Source organism: Sorex fumeus, unplaced genomic scaffold (assembly GCF_029834395.1).
Source record: "Sorex fumeus unplaced genomic scaffold, SorFum_2.1 ptg000020l, whole genome shotgun sequence".
Classification (NCBI taxonomy): domain Eukaryota; kingdom Metazoa; phylum Chordata; class Mammalia; order Eulipotyphla; family Soricidae; genus Sorex; species Sorex fumeus.
Genome location: NW_026606077.1, coordinates 4,178,609 through 4,200,514, shown reverse-complemented (window position 1 = coordinate 4,200,514; position 21,906 = coordinate 4,178,609). Strand labels below are relative to the sequence as shown.

The window sequence follows — 21,906 nt, the reverse complement described above, 5'->3', positions numbered from 1 at the left end:
AGCAGTAGTACAATGGGTAGGGAACTAGCCTTGCACATGGCTGACCTGGGTTTGATCTCTGGCACGCCATCTGGTCCCCCAGACCCGGCCAGGAAGTGATCCCTGCGCACAGAGCCAGGAGTAAACCCTGAGCACTGCTGGGTGTGGCCAAAAAAACAAAAAGAATTTTCAACTTTAGGGGTTGGAATGACATGAAGCTTGCCTTGCACATGGCTGACCTGGGTTCAATCTCTAGCACCCTATTTGACTCCCCAAGTCCTGCCAGGAATGGTTCCTGAACAAAGAGCCAGGAAGAAGCAAGCCCTGTGCACCTCCAGGTGTGACCCACCCCCCACATAAAACCACACACAAACAAAAAGAATTTCCAACCATATATGAAATTTTCACATAATAAGTCTACTAATTCCTAATTGGTATAATTACCACTAACTCTTAAGAACTGGCATATATTTGCCTTATTTTGTGAAAAGAACTTAAAAACAAGGCTTTGGGCAATTTTATTCTCCAGATTGTCAAATTGATAACTTGATGCCTATAATTTTAAGTTCTTTGGGGTAGAGCGATAGCACAGCGGGTGGGGCATTTGCCTTGCACGCGGCCAACCCAGGTTCGATTCCCAGCATTCCATATGGTCCCCTGAGCACCGCCAGGAGTGCAGAGCCAGGAGTAACCCCTGTGCATCGCCAGGTGTGACCCAAAACGCAAAAAAAAAAAAAAAAAAAAAAAATTAAGTTTTTCTTCAGAGAGAAGTTGAAAACACCAACTTCAACAATTTTATTTGCCCAGTAAAATTTCAGCTTAACTTTGCTTTCTTCTCTTCCTTTGCTTAAGAAAATGTATCCTGTAATACTTCCTTTTGGTTCTTTCTGAAAGTAATGTAATGGCACCTTTCAGGTCCAAGTTTCGCGTTAAATGTATTATTTTGCCTGCTTATCTTAAGTTATTTGCTTACTACTTATTTGCAGCTCTATGGCCAGAGTTATAGTTTAGTGGGTATGGTGTTTGCTTTGCACATGGCTGACTCAGGTATGATCCCTGGCACCCCATATGGTCCCGAGTCTTCCATGAGTGTCACCTGAGCACAGATATACCCCCATATATATTTTATTTGAGGGAGCTTGTATCTTTTTGAAAATTGAAAACACAAACCCTTCATAAGGAAGTATACTCTTGGGGCTGGAGCGATAGCACAGCGGCTAGGGTGTTTGCCTTGCATGCGGCTGACCTGGGTTTGATTCCCCGCATCCCATATGGTCCCCTGAGCACCGCCAGGAGTAACTCCTGAGGGCAGAGCCAGGAGTAAACCCCTGTGCATTGCCGGGTGTGACCCAGAAATAAAAAAAAAGGTATATTCTCCTAAAATCAGAATATTGAGTAGATGGACATATTGCCAGCTACATAACGAACTATTTCAAACATATCAGTAAACACTAATCCTGTTATATTGCTTATATAATTACAGAGAGTACGCTCTCGATAGGCTCTCTTCTAAACGTCTAAGAAGTCTTGGGCCAGAGATCTGAAGAGATCTGAGCACATGCTTGGCGCGTGGGACCAGGGAGTTAAGAACCCAGATTCAAACAGCACAGCACGGTCTCAGGCACCAACGTAGGTGACCCCCAGCAAAACCAGGGGTAGAACTGCCTGCTGCGCATTGCCCATAGAAAAGCTTTGATATGCTGGATGAGTAATTGAAAACAAATTACATTTCCGTTCCAATTTAACTCCTAAGCGTTTACTTGGTCCAGAGGAAAAAAACTTCACTATCTGCTGAGCATTTCTGAGGTAGGGTATTGAGTAGATGGATGTGCTGCTAGCAACATAAATGGAACTATTTCAAGCATGTCGGTAAACACTAATTCTGTCATATTGCTTATATAATTTTGATTGCCACCCTTGAGGATCAGGATCCTTAGTTTTTTGGTTTTTTTTTTTTTGTAATTTTAGACACTTTTAAGTTTGTGAACCTCTCCAATCATATAGGAATCCAACACTAATTTTACAAGCACTAGCGATTAGTCATGACCCTAATTCTGTAGGGCCATGAAGAGGATTATTCTACATAATTTTCTCTTTTCTAAATTGTCAAAGTGTGAAAAGAATTCTAAGATTTTTCTCTCTAATTCCAGCTTTGTGTTCTTCAGTTAGAATTGACAGACTGAATCCTCTGATACAAGTTATCTATAGTATTCTCAAAAGATATACATTATATTTTTAAATTGCTTTGTATCAGTGGGATGAACTAATATTTTTATGGCTAAAAAATGAGCAACAATGAAAATTTTCAATTGTGTTCAGATAACAATTGTTTTACTGTGTTCTGAACAAATTTTAATATCTTTTCAGTTAAATTCCATGGTCCCCTAAATTGTCATTTAAAACTTGGGAGTTCATGTTTGTGCTTTTGAAGATAAGCCTTTATTATCTGTAACTATGGTTTTCTTTTTGTGAAATGAATTTTAGGTCTCATGTTGAAAATCTCTTGGGGGCTGGAGCAGGTAGGGCCTTCCTTGCAACATGGCTGACCTAGGTTTGAAACCTGGCACCACATAGCGCCACCAGGAGTGAATCCGGAGGGAGTACGCTCTGAATACTACTGAGTGTGCCCCCCCCCCCCCCCGCCCCCAAACCAGGGAAAAACAAAAATCCATCCTATTTCCAGGGACCAGAGCATTCTCAGGTAATGCAGGATCCACCGGGGAGAGCCTCTCATCTGCCCAGTCTCAACTTATGCGGCTGTTACATAGCTATGTGGCAGACTTTGTGCGTATGAGGTCCCTCACAGTGTACATTCCTATCCCCGCCCAAGAAACTTGGGATAATATAGGCCTTGCAAATGGCCCGCCCCAGTTCACCCCATCACTTTATATGTGATCCCAAAATACTGCCGTTAAGTGAGCCATCCAAGAAGAGCCAGGAATAAGCCCAGATCACAGCCAGATGTATTCCCCAAATCAAACTTGCTACTTATACTTTCTGATTAACTTCCACTTTCCTTCAGTGTTCTCTCCATGTCATTCTCCTTTATTTAACCAGTACTAGCACACTCCGTGCCAATGAATTGTAATTCTTTTAACCGGTAATGTTTTAAAAATGTGAATTTTATAAGCTAAATAAACTATTTCAAAAATTATTTTGCTTTTAAGAGGTCTTAATGGTATATATTTTTTAAATTTAATCTTTCACTAATAAAGCACTATGGGGTACAGTTGTAGATTTACAAACAAGTAGGTAAGAGGCCCTAAAAGGAATAATTTTTCCTGAGTTCAAAGTGAGCTGTTAGAGCCTAAATGATACTTAATGTCAGAAACCATTCATATACAGTAAGGACACAAAGCATTCTAGGACACACACTATTATCTCCCGTATTGATATTTATTACATTAACATTTCTTGCCCAAAAAATTAACAAGTTCAATAACCGAATTCACATTGACAGGTTTATTTCATTTTTCATCAATTAGCCAATTTGAAATAAACAAAAAAACAAAAACATTGATCAAAGGGATTAAAAGTAAAAGCACCTTTTCCTTGCATTAAAAAAAGAACAATGGCTCCAAACAGGTATCAGATGCAGGACCCTCATTTTAATTGACTATGAAGACATGACTTTTCTCTTACGCTTTTAAGTCATTTACAATGATTTAAAACCCATCTTTACCTCCGAGGATTATACTGCAGCCAATACCTCTATCCTTGATAACATACAACCATCATTTTAAAGAAGTATTTTGGTACTTCAAACAAGGGAATTTTATTCTAAAAATTCTAGAATTCAATCTTCTAACACTTCCATCCCCCAGGCAACACACCAACGAATATTGTGAACTCCAGATACCTTTTTAGAGTAATATTTCAGAGCAATACCTGATAAATGACACTTGAAAGAATGACTATACAGAGTTAACTGAATTTATACTTCTGAAGCCATCTAAGCTCATCTTGAGCTTTTATATTTACAATATTGTCCAGAAGAAATTAAGAAAAAGGTACACTAATTATTTCCAAGCTTTATTTCTGATGTCTGCTTAAGACTTGAATGTTTTAAGAGGTGAAACACTGTCCTCTAAAATCATATCTATACTACTTGTAGAGCTATAGTAAAATACATCAAACCCAAATCTTATGAAAGCAGTACATCCTTAAGATTAACTAGTATATAAAAAGTATCAACATCAGTGGTTTGAATATAAAAATTTATTTTTAAGTCAAAGTATGCAACAAATAAAACCTACAGAAAACTTTCCCATCACAATCTGTTGCTTTACCAAATAAAATTTTGAAAACACATTCCTTCAGTCATTATAAAGTTCTTAAAATACAAAAGAAATGAAATCTGTAAGAAAGTCTAGTAGACCAGATGCTGTTGTCAGGGCTTTTGCGTTGGTTTTTCTTTAATACATTCCACGCCATCCACCTCCACTCATGCCACCTTGGCCATAGTAACCTCCACTGCCTCCACCACCACGACCTTAAAGAAAAAACATTAGACATTCAGGCCATCGCTGTTGGCCCTACCTACTGTACTCCCTACCCACTCTGGCCTCACTGTTGAATTTTTACAACAACAACTATAAACTAAATCAGACAACCAAGATACTTACCATAACCACCCAAGCCATCAGGAGTACCATATCCTCCACTGTAATTGTTCCCCATTCCCATTCTTCCTACTGAACCATAAGCTCCTTGATTATCTTTAAAAAACAGGAAAAAAATTAATTATTGCTTGTAAAGTGTTCAGCCCCACTTATATCCAAAACGTTACATACCCATTCCATCTCTTCCATAGCCTCCCATTCCAGAACCTCCCATTCCAGAGCCACCTCCAGGAGTAGAATTCAAGAAGAGTTCAATATATCGGTGTTCTACAAAGAATCAATACAAACAAAAGATAAACATAACATCTTAGCCAACTTCGATAAACAGGAATAACAATTTGACTCTCAGCAGAAGAAATAAAAATCCCCAGTGGAGTAAACAGGCACACAGGATTGTAAAAATTTGGATTTCACTTAAAATTTTAATTCTGGGGGTCAGGGAGGGAGGTAATAGCTTGAAGGTATCATCCAGGAATTTTCGGTGTATTTAGTATCAAATGCAGGTTCCACACTGTATCACTGGGCTACACTCCCTTATTTCTCAGGAAAACAAATATCAAGTGACTTCGTAGCTAGGTCTAGGCATCACTTCAAGAAAAATTTACCAATTTAATGGCATGCAGAATATCTTATCAAAAGATGTATCATCTTATAAATGGCATTAAAACAAGTGCAGTTACTATTACTTCCCCTTTAGCAACTTAAACCGTCAATCCGTCTGTGTTCAAGAGTTTCTATTAACTCTTCATTAAAGCCTAAGGTCAGAACCAGGCCATGTTCAGAAAGCCCAAGGTGCACCTCTCTGACATGTATGCAGTTACTTATAAATCCTAGAATCACCCATACTTGATTATAGCTAAATTTTCCATCTGGGGAATAATTTGGCACTCACGCATGTTATTTTTATCTTTAGACATGGCAGCTACTGCATCTTCATGTGTCACAAATTCTACATCTGCTTCTCCTGTTGCTCTGCCATCCGCTCCAATATCAATATGAACTCGTATTGGATTTAGTGGTGAGAAGAACTGATAAAAAAAAGATAACACCAGTCACATTTTTCTGCTTAGAACATAGTAATTATATACATTTAAGTATCATCTAGAGTGTTCAGTAGGGGATCTAACCCAGGCTTCCTACACGCACAGCATGTGAGCCATCTTCCCACCCCTCAACAACAAAATTTAGAAGGAAAACCATTTCTAACCTAGGTTCTAGGTTCTTACTCTATGGAGAACAATTCATGAGGTGTGAGCAATTGTATGAGGGTTTTAAAATAGATTTATGTTTTGTATTCAGTAAATGATTTCTGCATCTACTTTATATATCCATGCACACCGAAGTTGCATCCAAGTAACTGCCCCGAGTGATACCTAAACACCATTGGTCCACCCATCACCTGAGACCTAGGCCAGAAGAGATTGTTGGTGGTAAACGTGCTTTGCCTTCCTTGTAGACTGCTTGGTCTAAGAGTACTTTAATTACTCATGAGATTGATAATCTCAGTCTGTAGGTCAAGATTTGCTGACATAACACCAAATCAGTAACAGCAACATATTCAACTCCTTGGTTTCTAATCTTCAGGACTCAAAGCCCTTGATTTTTAATATCTCAAACTTGACAAGGGAAACTGCCAAAATCCACTGTGTCGACACTTCACCCATTTGTAAGTGGGTTTTATAAATACAAATTTGTCTTGCTGATAAGTGTCTTTGTTAGCAAAAGAATACATCACTGAAACTATAAAGTGGCTCAGAATTTAGAGTCCTGGCTTCCGTCTTCTAACACTGCAAGGTCTCTTGAGCACCATCCTAGAGCACTGAGCACCACTGGTGTAGCCCAAAATGGAAAGTAAGGGGGGGGGGGGGAAGAGTAGCAATAATTTAAACATCCGGGTTAAATTTAATACTAACAATGACTAAATTCACTCACATTGGCAATGTCATTTTCAGTTGCCCGAAAAGGTAATCCTCTCATATGTACAAAGTGACCGCCATGAAAACCCGAACTTGCATCACCAGCTCCACCATAGCCATGTCCTCCCATACCTATGAATTTCCAAAGACAAAATCAAGACATGTAGAAAAACAAAGTACCTCTTTCCCCACCATTAATGACTATCACAGAATCTTTTGTTCTAAATATCAAAGAGAACAAAAAACCCATCCATGTAAAGTTCTATCTATATATAAAATTACATCTAAATTGTCCTACACAAATAGCCTATAGTAGTTAATAATTGGCGGTAAAGCAAATTAAAGTCACTTTGATGTCTTTTGTCAATTTTTTTTACCTCTTCCATCTCTCATCCTGTCATCAAAACCATCATTTCCATAGCCGTAATTATTATAGCCACCATAGTCATCAAAACCTCCATAACCTGCAGAATTTAGAAATAAACATACAAATACACTTTGAAGAGATGAATTTTATAATTCACAAAAAAACACTTCACCGCAAGCAGTCTGGTTACTTAATGAATCTAAGTTTGCAAACCCCAAATTAGTATTTGTTTAAAAAAAAAAGTTAACACACTTGAAAGTAATCTCAAAAAATCATTTAGATTATCAAAACTAATATTTATCCTGATGTCAAACAAGAATATCACACTATGCAAAGAACTTCATTTAAATTTCCTTATGTTATATAGGTGCCAATATGTGCATCAGTCAAGCCCCATAGCAGGCCATGGGAATTTTTTACTTTCATGAACAGGTTTTAAAACCTAGTAGGTACTGAAATCACTGCCATTTCTGTATTTCTTGACAAAATGTCAGGAACATTAAGAAAATGACAACAGAACCTTTGTTCATAGATACACATACCACCATCATATCCATCACCTCCTCGTCGCATTCTGTCATACATACTTCCACGCCCAGCTCCATAATAACCCCCTCTTCCTCCTATTGGTCTATCATATGGTCCCGGTCGCTGTCCCAGCAATCTTCTTGGAGGATCATAAAATCCTTTGATTTCACTCCTGCTACTTCTGAAGATCTCAATATACCTATTTAAAAATGATTTAAGGTACAGGTTTCAGCATAAATGCATTAGAGTAAGAAAGACATTGGGCAAAATTCAAGATTTTCTACATCTAGATACACAACCCAATTTAATATTGGCTATGTACATTATAAAGTTAACATTTTTTTAAACAAGGACAAATTAGTTACTTGAAAACAATTTATAAATATAATTTTAGCTTGTTTCCTTTAGTACATTTATGTTTAGAGAAAATAGTTGATTATATAACAAAACAAGTATCAATAATATCCTACAGAGAAATGGAAACAATCTAATTTTAATTTAAGCTATTAGCATTAATTCCCCACCCAAATCTGTAGTTTCCAAGTTAAATTTAGATAATTATCAATTTTAAACTACCCCAGAAAACGTTATTGTTACCCCCCCCATTTAAGCAATAGTGACCCACAACCCCCAAAAATAAAAATTTAACACCATCCCAAACTCTCCATCCCCACCTGTGCCCTATTCTTTCCTTGTGTTTCCCCAGAGCATTTTCTGCTATCTCCTTTGAAGCAAACTGCACGAAGGCCTCCCCTGTGCTTCTCCCCTGGTAGTCCATCGTCAATGTTATCCCATTTGGCACGATTTCCAACCCTTTAACCCAAGGACAAATAACCCCATCAAGGGGAACAGTGTTAAAGGCTGAAACAATCCCATCTGAATCAATATTTAAAACAAGTCAAAACAAAACAAAACAAAAAAGCTCAGTTTCCCATCACCCCATCACAATACAAAGTTTTCAATTATTACTGGATTACATTAAAATATCGTAACTAGACTTAAAATTACACATTCCCAATGCCCACCTAAATTACATGAAATAAAACTTAACTGTGCTCCATATAATTTCATGGTCATCTCATAATACACAAGAACTCTCAATTAAACTTACTATACAATCATTAGGCTCTACATAATCTACAAGCGTACATTTAATACTAAGTGGAGCACATTTCACAACAGAACCCCAAAACATTACCCCCCAATTTAAAAGCCCCCCTCCCACAACTGGTTTTACAAACTAGAAACTAAATACACAATACAGATAAAATACTACTAAACTTTGACTAATACTAGAGGTACCTTGAAAGAACTGAACTATTTCCTCTTTGCTGCAACCAAATGGCAGTCCACGAAGTCGTACTGTCCCATCACTAGCGTCATTTGGACCATTATGTTTCATAACCCAATCCATCTCAAAACCGTTTGATTTAAATGCTATAAAACATAAACAAGCACATAAATCAGTCAATCAAAATATACTCTTTCCAGGGGTACTGAAGAAACACCTTTCAGTAGTGCACAAAAGGAAACTCAGTGTTCAGCTGATTCCAGGAACCGTATCATTGATACAAGGGCACAGGATCCTTTATTATGCGGTAGACACAAAAGACAGGAAAAAGATGACCAAACCTGACCCACCCCACCAAAATGTACCCAATTCCTAAAGCAATTATACATGAACACATTTTAAGAAAATCACACTGTAGTAGTCTTCCATTTCTTCTCCCTGTCACCTTGTAGCAGCTCCCGCCTTCCTTAAACTGTTTAAAAAATACAATACTGTCACCTGAACACAACACTGAAACCCAAAATATATTAGCAGAGTACATTCAGAGGCCCTCTTCTGTGTCTTTCACCCCGTTCCATGTCCATGTCCAAGACAACCATCCTTTCAGTTTTAACAGCGTCAGAGGCTGATGCAGAAGTCCCTCAGCTGCAGAAACTTACCAGAACCATATAAACGTCACCATGCAGCTGTAGGAATCCCACTCACCGGAGTATTTCATACCTTTCCCACCACCTTCTACCCCTGTAAATAAAACAATTTGTTCACCCGATTCCTTTACGCTTAACAAGTCACTAATGTTTAATTTCTTATCTGACCAGTGCAACTATTGATTATATGAGTTACAAAAAAATTCCCCTGTAATTCATGCATTTAAAAATCAGTGACTTTAAAATGTTCCTGATTGTGGTTACTATTTAATACCTCTGCATATAATATAAATACTGTCTGTCTGTAGGAACAAAAACTCTAGGTGCTTCTTCAGAAAACTATTCAAATCAGGAAGAAAACAATTTACTTGTATGCAAAACTGATAGGTTTGAATGTATTCTGTCACTCAGTGGATACTTAAGCCAGTTTAACCTCCACATTCAACTGTAAAATATAGCAGTTATGTCTCACAAGACACTGCTTGGTCTGAACCATTACTTTGTGGCCAATTTTGCTAGATTTTCAAGGGCCCTGTAAAAGCTAAGGAGAAAAACACATCGGATAGGAAAGTACAACTCAGACCATTCTTCTCTACAGAATTTGCTTTTCATCATTTAGCACACTCCTTCCTTCAATGTAAATTTAATGCTTTTTCAGAAACAATTTAGAAATTGCTTTTTCACTGTTAACTCTTAGTACTGTCCAAAAAATACTAGGCAGCAAAGGAGCTTATCAGTCTATACCAATGAGACTATACAGTACTCAATTTATTAAACCACACTAAATCGATCATTTTAAAGCGGGGAAAGTAAAAATGGGATCAGACAGAAAGATTTAAATAGTGGCTCTATATCCGATGTGTTGGAAGGCAGAATCCAGAAAAGCCAGGCTGGCTCCAAAACGTGAATCCTACTTGTAAAACAAAAGGCATTCCAAACGTTAAGCTGCTCGAACACTGCCATACAGCTGACTCAATCTAGAAGAGGGCACCGATTCAGCTATAGGAATCCCACTTTCTTCGCAAGAATTCCAAATGTTAGTCGATACGAATCAAAAAAAAAAAAAAAGAACGGCTCTTGATAATTAGGTAACTATATTTTCGAGGCTTTACCTTCCTAAAAATGTTAGCTGGAAGAAACGGGTCACAGTTTTTCTCACGAATCAAGAATACGTGACCTGTATCTCAGCCCTATTCAAACCCCTAAGGGAACCTAAGTGTTTTGACAAAACATGCTTCTCCTGCCTGGCATAGTAAATTCCCGCTATTCCTTTCGAAGGCTCCGTGACTGTGACCTGCCCCCAAACAGCAGCGCAACACTAATACATTTCTCGCTGCCTCTAAAAGAAAGAGTTCCCTTTACCGGCCCGCTGGTGCAGTTCCAGCGCTTGTTTACTAAGGAAAACCAGGAGACAAAGACGGCCCCGTTACTAGACGCCAAAGCGACCGAGGAGCAGCACTTCCCGAGGACGCGCAGGGGCGGGGGGCGGGGCGGGGCCAGGAGCGACCCCTCGGGGACAGGCGGTTCCTCCAGGGAAACTGAGCGCCGCGCCAACGGCACAACGGCCGGGCTGGGGAAGGGGGGACGAGCCGCGCCGACTCCCGGGCGTGCGTTCGCGCGAAGTCCTCCGCCGTCGTCCGGGGACCAGCGCCCAGTTCGCCAAGAGCCCACGCCCGCACGCCCCGGGCCGCGCTTTCTCAGCCTGCCTGTCTGTCTGTCCGTCCGTCCGTCCGTCCGTGGGGCGGGCAGGGTCCCCACCGGCCCAGGGCAATGAGGGTCCCACGCTGCCCGCGCCGCCCGGGCCTCCCCGAGCCTGGAGCGGGACCTCGGGGCCGAGCCGGGGGGGGGGGGTCTCGCGCGCCCGCGCCCCCCGGGCCCCGCCGACCTCTCCGACCACCGGCCCCGCTCGCCGCCACATCCCGGGGCGCTCCGTCGCCCCCGCGTCCTGTTGGGGGAAGAAGACCCGCCCGCGGCCCGCGCACAAAGGGGGCCGCCCGCCGCCTCGGCCGCCTTTGTCCTGGCGGGGGAGGGGGCGGCGGGGCGGCAGCAGCGCCCGGCCTGGGCCCGGGCCTCGGCCGCCGCCGCCGCGCTCGCCTCCCCGGCTCCGGCCGCTCCCGCGGGCGCCGCCGCCCCAGGTGCGCTCGCTGGCCCGCCCGAGCCCGAGCCCGAGCCCGAGGCGGCGGCGGCGACGGGAACGGGCCCGGCCGGCGCCATTTCCCGCGGGCGCGCGCCCGCCCCGTCCCCGCCCGCCCCGCTCGCGCCGGGCCCCTCCGCGCCGCGCCCCCCGCCCCCGGCCCCTCCCGGACCCCCTTCCCGGAGGGCCGCGAAGAAAATCCCACCGCGACGAGAGCGGGGGGGAGGGAGGCAAAGAGCGGGAAGCCGCGGCGGCCGCGCCACCGTCCCCAAAATGGCGGCGGCCGCGGGCGACGGGGGACGGAGGCGCCGGCCCAGCCCCGCTCCGGCCCTCGGCTCGGCCGCGGCGCCCCCCGGGCCGGCCCTGCCCTGCGCGAGGCGGGAGACCGCCCGGGGGGACGGCCCGGAGCGGCGACCTCCACACTCCCCGCGCCGTCCTCGGCGCGGCCCGACCGCCCCTCCTGCCCCAGGTACCCTGTCAGGCGGCGCCGGCGCTCGCGGGTCCCGCTGCGGCCGAGGGCGGAGGGCGGAGGGCCTGGCCGGCGAGCGCGCCGCAACCGTCTTCCAACCGTCTCCGGCTGCGGCCACCGCGCGGGGAGCTGCGCAGCAGAGCGACCGCCGGGGGATGGGGCGGGCGGAAGGGGGCGGGGCCAGGGCGGCCCCGCCCGGCGGCTATTCTCGCGAGACCCACGCAGCCGGCGCCCTGCGCTCTCGCGAGACTCCGCGCCCTCCTTCGGCGGCCCCCGCCGCCGCCGCCGAACGCGCCTGCGCAGCGCGGAGCCGCGCGCTCGGGCGCCTTTCTTGTCGGGCCCCGCCCGCTCTGGGGAATCGCGGCCCCCTCGGAGCCCGGTTTTGAGTGACTTTCCTCCCCCGTGGGGGAAGTTCGGAGGCGGGGGTCGCTCCGTTTTGGAGGGACCGCGGTTCTGGGGTTCGGAGCTCGGCCCCGCCCGGCCCCGCCCAGGACGGAGACCCGGGGCCGCCGCCGCCGCCCCCCGCGTGGAGACGAGGCCACGTGGTTCGGCGCTGCTGGGCCACCATGTTCGCATTATGCAGGGAAGGGGCGTCGGCGGCGAGATCCGGAAGCCCGCGGGCCTGTCTTCGGGGTCCGGGTCCTGCCTCCGTCCCCCGGGCCCAGACCCCGCCGCCCGCAGCTGCCGCGTCCCTGGTTTCCAAGCTCCTGTGCCCGTGCCAGAAGTCCTGTTGCTCACCTGTCCCCGCTCTTGCCCCCGATCTCGCCCACTTGAATGACCTCACGGCCCGATTGGAGTCTAGTTGCATTCCAAACTGAACTTTGGCTTCCCCTTGGAACCTGTGTTCGCCCTAGAACACACCTCCCTTCCTTCCTCTGCGCACCCAGTTCCACTCGGGAGGAGCCTGGATTCTCTCTTGGCCGCAAGGACTTCCACTCCCCCCACCAAACACACACACACATCTTTCTAAATCACGGATCACGACCATCCTGTTATTCGTGGGTTCCCTCGAGCAGGCCCCAGTGACGTCTCCTTTATCCCAGCCCTGAGATTTTTAAGAAAGTGCCATATTCAAGGCTCTTTCGGAGAATGAGACCCATCATTGTTACTGGTTTTTGGCATATTGGGTACGCCATGGGGAGTTTGCCAGACTCTGCCGTGTGGGCAGGTTACAGTCGGTAGCCTGCCAGGTTGTCCAAAGTAGCTTTCTAAATAAGTGTCAATCAAAACGATTGTAGTGACAAAGTATGTGATGAGAATTACGAATCTAATGAAAATTAAGAAAATGTAATGGGGACTGGGAATCGGAACCCCCCAAGTTAAACAAGAGAAGGGAGGGAGAAGCATTCCTTTTATGACCCCAACGAACCCAGTTAAGGACCCACAAGATTGATGGGAGCACACTGGAATGGACAGATTTATGAGAATCCACGGGAGATGGTATCTGAAGGGGGCACCAAAAATGGGCAAGATATACTGGCACTGGTTTTCTTTTGAGCACCATGTGGAAACGATGCATTGATTATTATTCTTTTACTTATTGCCTCTGCATCCCCTGTTTAACTGATGAGAACGTACACAGATTGTAGCCCACCTTTGCAGGATAAAAGAGAGACCCTCTCAGCAAACGGGCCTCCGAATTCTCTCTCTTCTGACTTGGAGTTCTCAGCGCTGCGCTAATCAACTCATTATCCTCTCACGAGCTGTCTCTCTCTGTTCATTTGCAACTCGTGCCCGCACAAGACTATCTCCATTTGGAAAAAGAAAAAGGCACCAGAGTGATAGTACAGCAGGTACGATCCTTGCACACAGCTGACCAGGTTCATCCCAGCGTCCCATATAATCCCCGCACCCCCAATCCAGCAACGCCAGGAGTAATCCCTGAGCATTGCTGGGTGTGGCCCCAAAAGCTTCTCCCCCTCCCCAATTATTTTGATCTTGCTTCCCGAGCACACAGGTAAAAATAGAGCTTTGTGTCTTTCCATCGGTTTTACCTAACAGATGCCTTTGTGTTCTCGTTCGGAAACAAGTCTCTTAACCCATTTCTAACTTTCAAAAGTCAAGTTGCATTTCTGGGGCAAGGGGAAAGTCAGTCCTTGAAAGCGATGAATGAATAAAAAGATAAATACGTGCATAAGGGGTGGGGTGAGGGGACGTGTGACTCAATGGTGTTGCAGGCGGAGAGATGGGAGTAGGGGACTGGTAAGGTATATGGTGAAAAAACATTGTCTGAACCTAAACCAGCCCAAGAGCCTGGCTAGGAAAACCATCGAGGTGCAGAACCAACCAGAGCATGACTGGACCCACTCGCGGATCCCTACCCCAGAGGATAGGATTTACCACAGCGACAAAGGCCTCTCTCTTTCCCTCTGAAGTAGGCAGGCAGGGAGGAAGGGACACCCCTCACCTGGCATGTCTCCCACCTCACTGCAATGAATTCCCGGGAAATAATAAAACCAAATCACGCTTAGCAACCAAGTCTGCTGAAAAAAAAAAAAAACCAAAAAGCCCACCCTGTAATCGCAGGAACTAAAGCCTGATAAGACTTCTGCCTGGCACTAGCTAGCATCGGCCCAGAGAAAACTGGACCCTTTCCGAGAGCAGCTCCAGTAGGAACAAAGGCCGGGAAAGGAGACTCGAAGAAGACCACCAGCTGCTCCTTGCTCTGTCCCTTGAGAGCCATCCTAGCCATGGACTCTTACCTGGGTAGAGAGCCCCTGTGGAGCAGGTTGGAAGAAACCCCATAAAAGTCAACTTGAACAGAGCAAGTGTGCACATATGTTGCTGCCACATGCCCATGTGCTGCCCACATCCTCCCTCTTGAGATGTGTACTCTTTTACCTTCATACTTTAACTCTGGGGTGTGTACTGGGGCTTTCTCTCCACTCTGGAGAAACCTACGTTCTTGAGCATGTTTCTCTCTCCCTTTGGAACTTCCATATAATACCTGTTCTTCACTGTTTGTCTCCTGAAATTCTTCTCTGAGAGGCAAAGAAAGACATGAAAGGCCTGGGTAAGGTCGAGGACCGACTTGCTTTTCTTGCAAAGGCCATGGCTCACTGCAGACTCTTAACAGTCCTAGATTTTCTGCCCTGCCAGAAATGAACTGCGAGCACAGAGTCAGGAGAGACCGCTGAGCACTGCACAGTGTGATACCCAAACCAAACCCATCACACCCGGGTCCCACTTGTTTTGCTCGTATGAAATAATCCCTGCCACCGGATTTCTCCCGGCTCACCGGAGCCGCTCCCTGTGTGGCAGAGGTGGATAGAAATCTGCAGATTTCCTTGTCCAGGCTGTCGCCTCTCTCCTCCCCACTTCACACAAGTCACCAGAGCCCCCACCAGCATCACCTCCCTTTATTTTCTGGATAAACTTGTTTTACTTCTTTATTCTCCTGATTTTTATTTAATTTATTATTATTATTATTATTATTTTTTTTTTTTTTGGTAAGTGAAGGTGACAGACCTGATAGCACAGCGGTAGGGCGTTCGCCTTACAAGCGGCCAACATGGCCGACCCGAGTTCGATTCCTCCGCCCCTCTCGGAGAGCCCGGCAAGCTACCGAGAGTATTCGATATGCCAGACACAGTAACAACAAAGTCTCCAATGGAGACGTTACTGGGCCCGCTCGAGCAAATCGACGATCAACGGGAGGGCCTTTACCTTTACCTTTACCTTTCTTTCCTACGAAAAGTCATTCCTGCTCCAGCCTGGGTTCCACCATTTCCTGGAGAAATCCAGTAGCAGGGATTATTTCATACGAGCAAAACAAGTGGGACCCGGGTGTGATGGGTTTGGTTTGGGTACCACACTGTGCAGTGCTCAGCGGTCTCTCCTGACTCTGAGCTCGCAGTTCATTTCTGGCAGGGCTTAAGGGACGATGGGGTGCCTGGGATCCAACCTAGGTTGACTGAATGCAAGGTAAGCACCTACCCTCTGTACTTCACGTTCCCCGACACCTCCCAGAGGACAATCCCCACTCTTCCCCAATCCCCGAGTTCTTAACCAGGAGTCGTCGCCAGCACTGTAGGGTGTGACCCCCAAATCAAACCAAACAAAACCCCAAAACAATTACAAATAGCTAAGTTAAAATGACCCTATGCCCTCAAAACACTTCAGAAGGGGAAGTGGTCATTTTCAGAAGAAACAGAAGAACAAAGCCAGGATAATGTCACTAACTTTATTGAGAGCTCGCTTGGGTGAGTGCTGTACTCTTTTCGCTGGTTCACTTGCTCATTGGCAATTTGAAACTTCATTCTTATTTTCTTCCTTTCACAGAGGAGGTGCCGTGAGTCCCAGAGAGTTGAAAAATGTTGCCCAAGTTCACAGACCGGGAGGCTAGGAAGTGATCCCAAAGAGCTTTTCTTCAGGGTCTTTGGGGAAGCAGGGAGGGTTCCCTGTGGGTGCCAGGGACCCAACTCAGATAGCAGACAGCTGTAATTCTCATTTTCCCTCTGGTCCTTCCAGAGGTCAAGGGTTTTTTCAATAATCTGTTTTGGGGTTTTTGTTCTGTTTTGTTTTGGGAGGCCACAGATGGAGGTGCTCAGGACTTACTCCTGGGTCTTTGCTCAGGGATCATTTCTGGTGGAACTCAGGAGTGCCAGGGGTTGGAAAACAGGTAGGGTGCGTGCAAAAGGCAAGCGCCCTACCTGCTGTACTATCTCTTTGGTCCCAGATGTCAAAGTCTTAAATCCCTATGAACCCCCCTGAGGTTGCAAATAGTTGTGCATTAAGGAAACACATCAGACTCTTGAACAACTTTCAGGACTTTGAGTTACCTAAACCTTGATGTTCTGTTGATGTCTCCGGCACTGAGTCCCCCTTGCCTCTTTCTCTTTTTTGTAATTGCTGGATTAGAACACGGCATTTCTCCATACCACAGCGGTAGTCCTTCCTTGGTCCTCCTTCCCTGGGTCCAATTATACCCTGCTACTCAGTTCTTTCACCCTGATTTGATAGATGGAATCCTGCAATCTCTTTCACCCTCTGTGAAAACACAGTCTATGAATAATCTAGGCGGAGACATAATCTAGTTTCCTGATTACAATTGTTATTCTTGGGGCCAGAGACATAGTTTAACATGCTGAGGGCATGCCTCTCATTTTAACTTTGTATGCATATGGATCATAATCCTAACGTCATTTTATTTACTTTCTACCACCAAATTCTGGCATTTTCTTTCTTTCCAGCCACAGTTTCTTTGTATTGGGCACTCTGCAGTTTGTCAATATGAATATTTAAGAAAGACTGGAAATTAGCACAAGCAAATAAGAATTTTTGAGTTTAAAACAGCCACCACATGGGGACAAGCCTAATTTTTATTTGGCTTTCTATTTTACTACTTTTCTCAAAAGGAAAAAAGAAAAGAGCCTATCAAACTGTTCCTGTGTGCAAGCTGAATCCTGTTAGGCTTGTTGAGTTTGGCTCACCTCAGCTATAATGATCCCTACTGAATTGTTTCCAGATTGATCTCTGTGGAATTGTTTCCATAGAGATGGTTAGAATTAAGGACTCCCAGCTGCTCTGGGGCTCCCCAAACTCTCACTCCTTTGTCTTCTTTTCAGTCATTTTGATGTTTTCCTATTAGCATCGACATCAGAGGCACTCTGGAGAGGATCTTGTTTAAAGACCAGGATGAGAGAAAAGACGAAAAAGGAGAAGGAAATAGAAGTGCCCTCGTACTCAGTGAAAACAAGACAATGGGCTTGTGTGATGATGGATTACACCATCAGGAGGAAGAGGAGAGGAAAATTCCATGCAGAGTTTGAGGGAGAGAGGAATGGAGAGAGATCCCGGGAGGGCAAGAAGACATATGAACTCAACATTTGTTAATATGGCCACTCATCCGTGATATTCTAAGATAACGTTAGAAATGGGATTGTCATTGTCATTATGCCTATATCAAAAGGTAAAAACAAATACAAGCCTCTAGAACTGTATCTAATTAAAGTAGCTAATGCCTTTTGAACACCAAATTTGATGCGAAGGTTTTATAAGATGCTTAGGGTTTTTTGTTTTATTTTGTTTATTTAATACATCCATTGTCTTTAAAAAGCAGTTATCTTTCTTCCCTTGTTATGATTCAATTCCTAGACAAATCTGAATTGCATGTTTTATATTCTTGATATTTTTGTTTCTTTAAGTCCATTCTGGGGCTATCTAAAGATCGTGTCCAATCTTAATAAGTGAAGAATAGAAACTGTAAAGGTAGGAAATGCCTAAGATACCTAATTTCCTCTAACTTACTTTTTCTTTTTTTCCCCGTAACTTTTTTTTTTTGCTTTTTGGGTCACACCCGGCGATGCTCAGGGGTTACTCCTGGCTCATGCACTCAGGAATTACTCCTGGCGGTACTCGGGGGACCATATGGGATGCTGGGAATCGAACCTGGGTCGGCCATGTTGGCTGCGTGCAAGGCAAACGCCCTACCCGCTGTGCTATCACTCCAGCCCCTCCCCTCTAACTTTTGAAAATGTGTTATAACCATACTCACAACTGAGAAAACTGCACAAACTAAAAAGGTATCCTGATAAATGGGAGAAAAAAACTGTACACCATAGATCAAATAAAGGACCAATTTCCAAGATATGTAAAGCACTCAAAACTCAACAACAGTAACAAAAAAACAGTAGGGCCAAAGAGAGTACTGGGATGAAGGCATTCGTTCCATCCCCCACCCAGGTGGTTCCCTACCACTAGAAGTAATCCTTGGGAACTTCAGGGTATGTCCCAATCAGTCCTCCTCAAAACAATAACAGAAACATAACAGTAGCCCATCAAAAAATGGTAAGAACAGCCAGAGCAAAAGTACATCGGGTAGGGTGCTTGCCTTGCATGCGGCCAAACCGAGTTCGATCCCGGATACTGCATGTGGTCCCCTAAGCCTTCAAGGAGTGATATCTGAATGCAAAGTCAGAAATAATCCCAGGAATAACCTCTGGGTGTGGCCTCAAAACCAACGGGCCACAACAGCAAAAAATGGGATTTACAGGCGAACGGATCATCTCTTTGATTCCACTGTTCTTCCTGCATTAACATATGCCTCAGAGACTTGGGCCCTACGCAACGGGATGAGAACGCTATTCGGGTCTCCCAAAGAGGAATTGAAAGAGCTCTGCTTGGTGTATCACGTTTCACTCAAGTGAGAGAAAGAATCCGGAGTTCCGACCTCTGTCGACGATCAAGAATCAGGGACGCTGTCTCGTTTGCCAAGGTGTCAAAAATCAGATGGGCTGGTCACGTAATGAGATTTAAAGACGACCGCTGGACTAGAGCTGTTACCACTGGATTCAAGGACTGTCAAAAGACCGCGTGGCCGCCCACCTACCAGATGGTCAGACTTCTTCATCAAGATCATGAGCGATCGGTTTGAGGCTCTTCGTGTTCCTAGAGCGAACAGACGCCATTGGGCTACTCTAGCACGCCACAGGGACAAATGGAGATATTACTGGCGCCCGCTCGAGCAAATCGATGATTAATGCGAAGTCAAGTCAAGTCAAGTGATCAAGTGAATAGGTGAACAATCATTTCCCTGAAGTGGACATACAAATGGCCAACCAGCATATAAGTGTTCGTTATCATCACTTATTTTTGGAGAAATGCAAGTTAAAACAACAATGAGATCATCACACACATTTAGAGAGTGCCATTTATTGGAAAAACTGGGACTAACCAGTTTTTGTAAGGATGTGTGGAAAAAAGAAACCCTCATTCACTTTTGGACCAGAGCGATAGTACAGTAGGTAGAGTGCTTGTCTTGCACTTGGGCGGTCTGGGTTCAATTCCTGGTACTCTAAATAGTACCAGGGGCCTCCCCAGGAGTGATGCCTGAGCATAAAACAAGGAGTAAGCTTTGAGAATTTCTGGATACGGCCCTGAAACCAAAGCCAAAACCAACAAAAACTCAAGTGTCCAATGGCAGAGACATAGCTAGAGAAGCTGTGGTAGATATATGCCATAATTTCAATGCTGCTTCAAGAAAAGATGAAAACATGAAATTTTCTGCAATATGGATGGAACTGGAGGGTATCATGTTGAGTGAGGTCAGTCCAAGGGAGGACAAATACTGGATGGTCTTTCTCATCTATGATTTAGAAAGAGGCAAAACCAGGGAATGGACAGTATAAATGATGACCAACTCTTGGTATTTATTATGAAACTGATATTAGCAAGTAGTTTGGGGAATAAGAAGGGGGACTAGAGGTGAAATAGGCATAGTAGAGAAAGGCAGTCCACACTTCATGGTGGTAGGGTGCAGTAATTTGAACACTAATGCCATAAACGTTGACACTATTGTATATGTGTCATAACATACAAATTACGATAGCCATGCAGAAGGTAGAGGTGCTTTTTTTTTTCTGCCTTCCATTCCTCCGCCCTCTTGGAGAGCCCGGCAAGCTACGAGAGTATCTCGCCTGCCCAGCAAAGCCTGGTAAGCTACCTGTGACATATTTGAGATGCCAAACACAGAAACAACAAGTCTTACAATGGGAGGACAGTGACAATGACTTTTTGGGTCACACCAGCCATGCTCAGGGCTTACTCCTGGCCTGCACTCAGGAATTGCTTCTGTGGTGCTGGGGAATTGCTGGGGATCAAACTTAGGTTGGCTGCATACAAGAAAAACGCACTATCCACTGTACTATTGCTCTGGCCCCATTTAGAGTTGCTTTAAGTAACTTTCACCTGTCTAGGGAAGATATTATTATTATTATTAGTTTTGGGCCACACCTGGAAGTTTTGAGGGCTGACTCCTGGATCTATGCTTAAGGATCATTCCTAGCAGGGCTTGGGGGACCATATGGGGTGCTGAAAATCTAACTCAGGTTGGTTGTGTGTAAAGCAAACGTTCACCCACTGTACTATCTCTTCAGCCCTGATATCAGTGTCTTTGACATGGCACTAAGACTTCTAAATTCAAAATAAACATCCAGTGCAGTTTTTGATAGAACTTTTTCATAGAGCAACAGAATGAACCTAAAAGCACGGAATCATGTTTGTCTTACTTAGATTGGATCATAACATCACGTCAATTCTAGTCTATTTTTATAGTCTAATCCAAATCCAAGGAGGTAAAAATCTTCAGGTCTTGGGGCTGGGGAGATGACTCAAAGGGCTGGGAGCCCCATGTTCAATCCCCGTCACAGCCCTTGCCAGTCTTATTTTTGAGGAGTCATTTGTGGGGTCATGGGCACACCCACCAGTTCCAGGATTGAGTCTGAGCCTCTACGTGCAAAGCCTATTCTCCAGCCCTTAATCTCTCCCTCTCCAATCTCAAAGTGACTTTTAATTTTTTTCATGTTGTTTCCTCCGACATGAGACAAGACAAACATCCAGTTTGCTTGAGTTTTTTTTTTTTTTAGTTTTATTGAATCACCGTGACTTAGTTACAAGATTTCATGTTTGGGTTACAATCACACAATGATCAAACACTCATCCCTCCACCAGTGCACATTCCCCACCACCAATATCCCCGGTATATCCCCCTTTCCCACCCTTCCCCTGCCTACATGGACTCTTCCTTTGCTCCATTTGAATGCCAAAGAGACAAAAAAATATTGATTGGGGGCTGGAGCGATGGTACAGGGGGTAGGGAGTTTGCCTTGCATGCGGCTGACCCGGGTTCAACTCCAGCATTCCATATGGTCCCCTGAGCATCGCCAGGAGTAATTCCTGAGTACAGAGCCAGGAGTAACCCCTGTGCATCACCGGGTGTGACCCAAAAAGAAAAAAAATGATTGAGGTACTGGAGCAAGAGTAGGGCACTTACCTTGTATGTAGCTGACCTGGGTTTGATCCCTGACATTCCATATGGTCCCCCAAACACACCAGGAGTGATGCACAGAACCAGGACTAAGTCTGAGCACAACCAGCTGTGGATGGCCCAAATTTGATTGGAGGCTCAAAGGGGTGGCAAGTGTGCCTTGCATGCATGGGGCCCAGAGTTTACA

The 21,906-nt window shown here is 44.9% G+C and overlaps 1 protein-coding gene across 4 annotated transcripts; it reads right to left on the bottom strand.

Annotated features, from left to right (window-relative positions):
- Positions 1-3,426: 3,426 nt before the first annotated feature.
- Positions 3,427-12,074, bottom strand: HNRNPH3 (heterogeneous nuclear ribonucleoprotein H3). 4 transcript variants are annotated; one of them, XM_056113409.1, is made up of 10 exons: positions 11,958-12,074; positions 8,715-8,849; positions 8,087-8,225; positions 7,427-7,611; positions 6,895-6,981; positions 6,534-6,649; positions 5,494-5,629; positions 4,773-4,868; positions 4,605-4,697; positions 3,427-4,471 (listed from the first exon to the last, which is right to left on the bottom strand). In XM_056113409.1, the coding sequence occupies exons 2-10, from the start codon at positions 8,824-8,826 to the stop codon at positions 4,395-4,397; spliced, it is 1,041 nt and encodes a 346-aa protein (XP_055969384.1). In that variant the 5' UTR covers positions 8,827-8,849; positions 11,958-12,074; the 3' UTR covers positions 3,427-4,394. The 4 variants fall into 4 exon arrangements, with proteins under 4 accessions (XP_055969384.1, XP_055969385.1, XP_055969383.1 ...); XM_056113410.1 differs by lacking the exon at positions 11,958-12,074 and having other exon boundaries at positions 7,472-7,611; positions 8,715-9,090; XM_056113408.1 differs by lacking the exon at positions 11,958-12,074 and having other exon boundaries at positions 8,715-9,088.
- Positions 12,075-21,906: the final 9,832 nt, after the last annotated feature.

Coding starts and splice junctions, on each gene's coding strand:
- HNRNPH3 (XM_056113409.1), bottom strand. CDS start 8,826: ATGGATTGGGTTATGAAACATAATGGTCCAAATGACGCTAGTGATGGG. Junction 6,982..7,426: donor AGGTGATGGATATGATGGTG/GTATGTGTATCT, acceptor TAAATTCTGCAG/GTTATGGAGGTTTTGATGAC. Junction 5,630..6,533: donor CTGAAAATGACATTGCCAAT/GTGAGTGAATTT, acceptor TTTTTTTATCAG/TTCTTCTCACCACTAAATCC.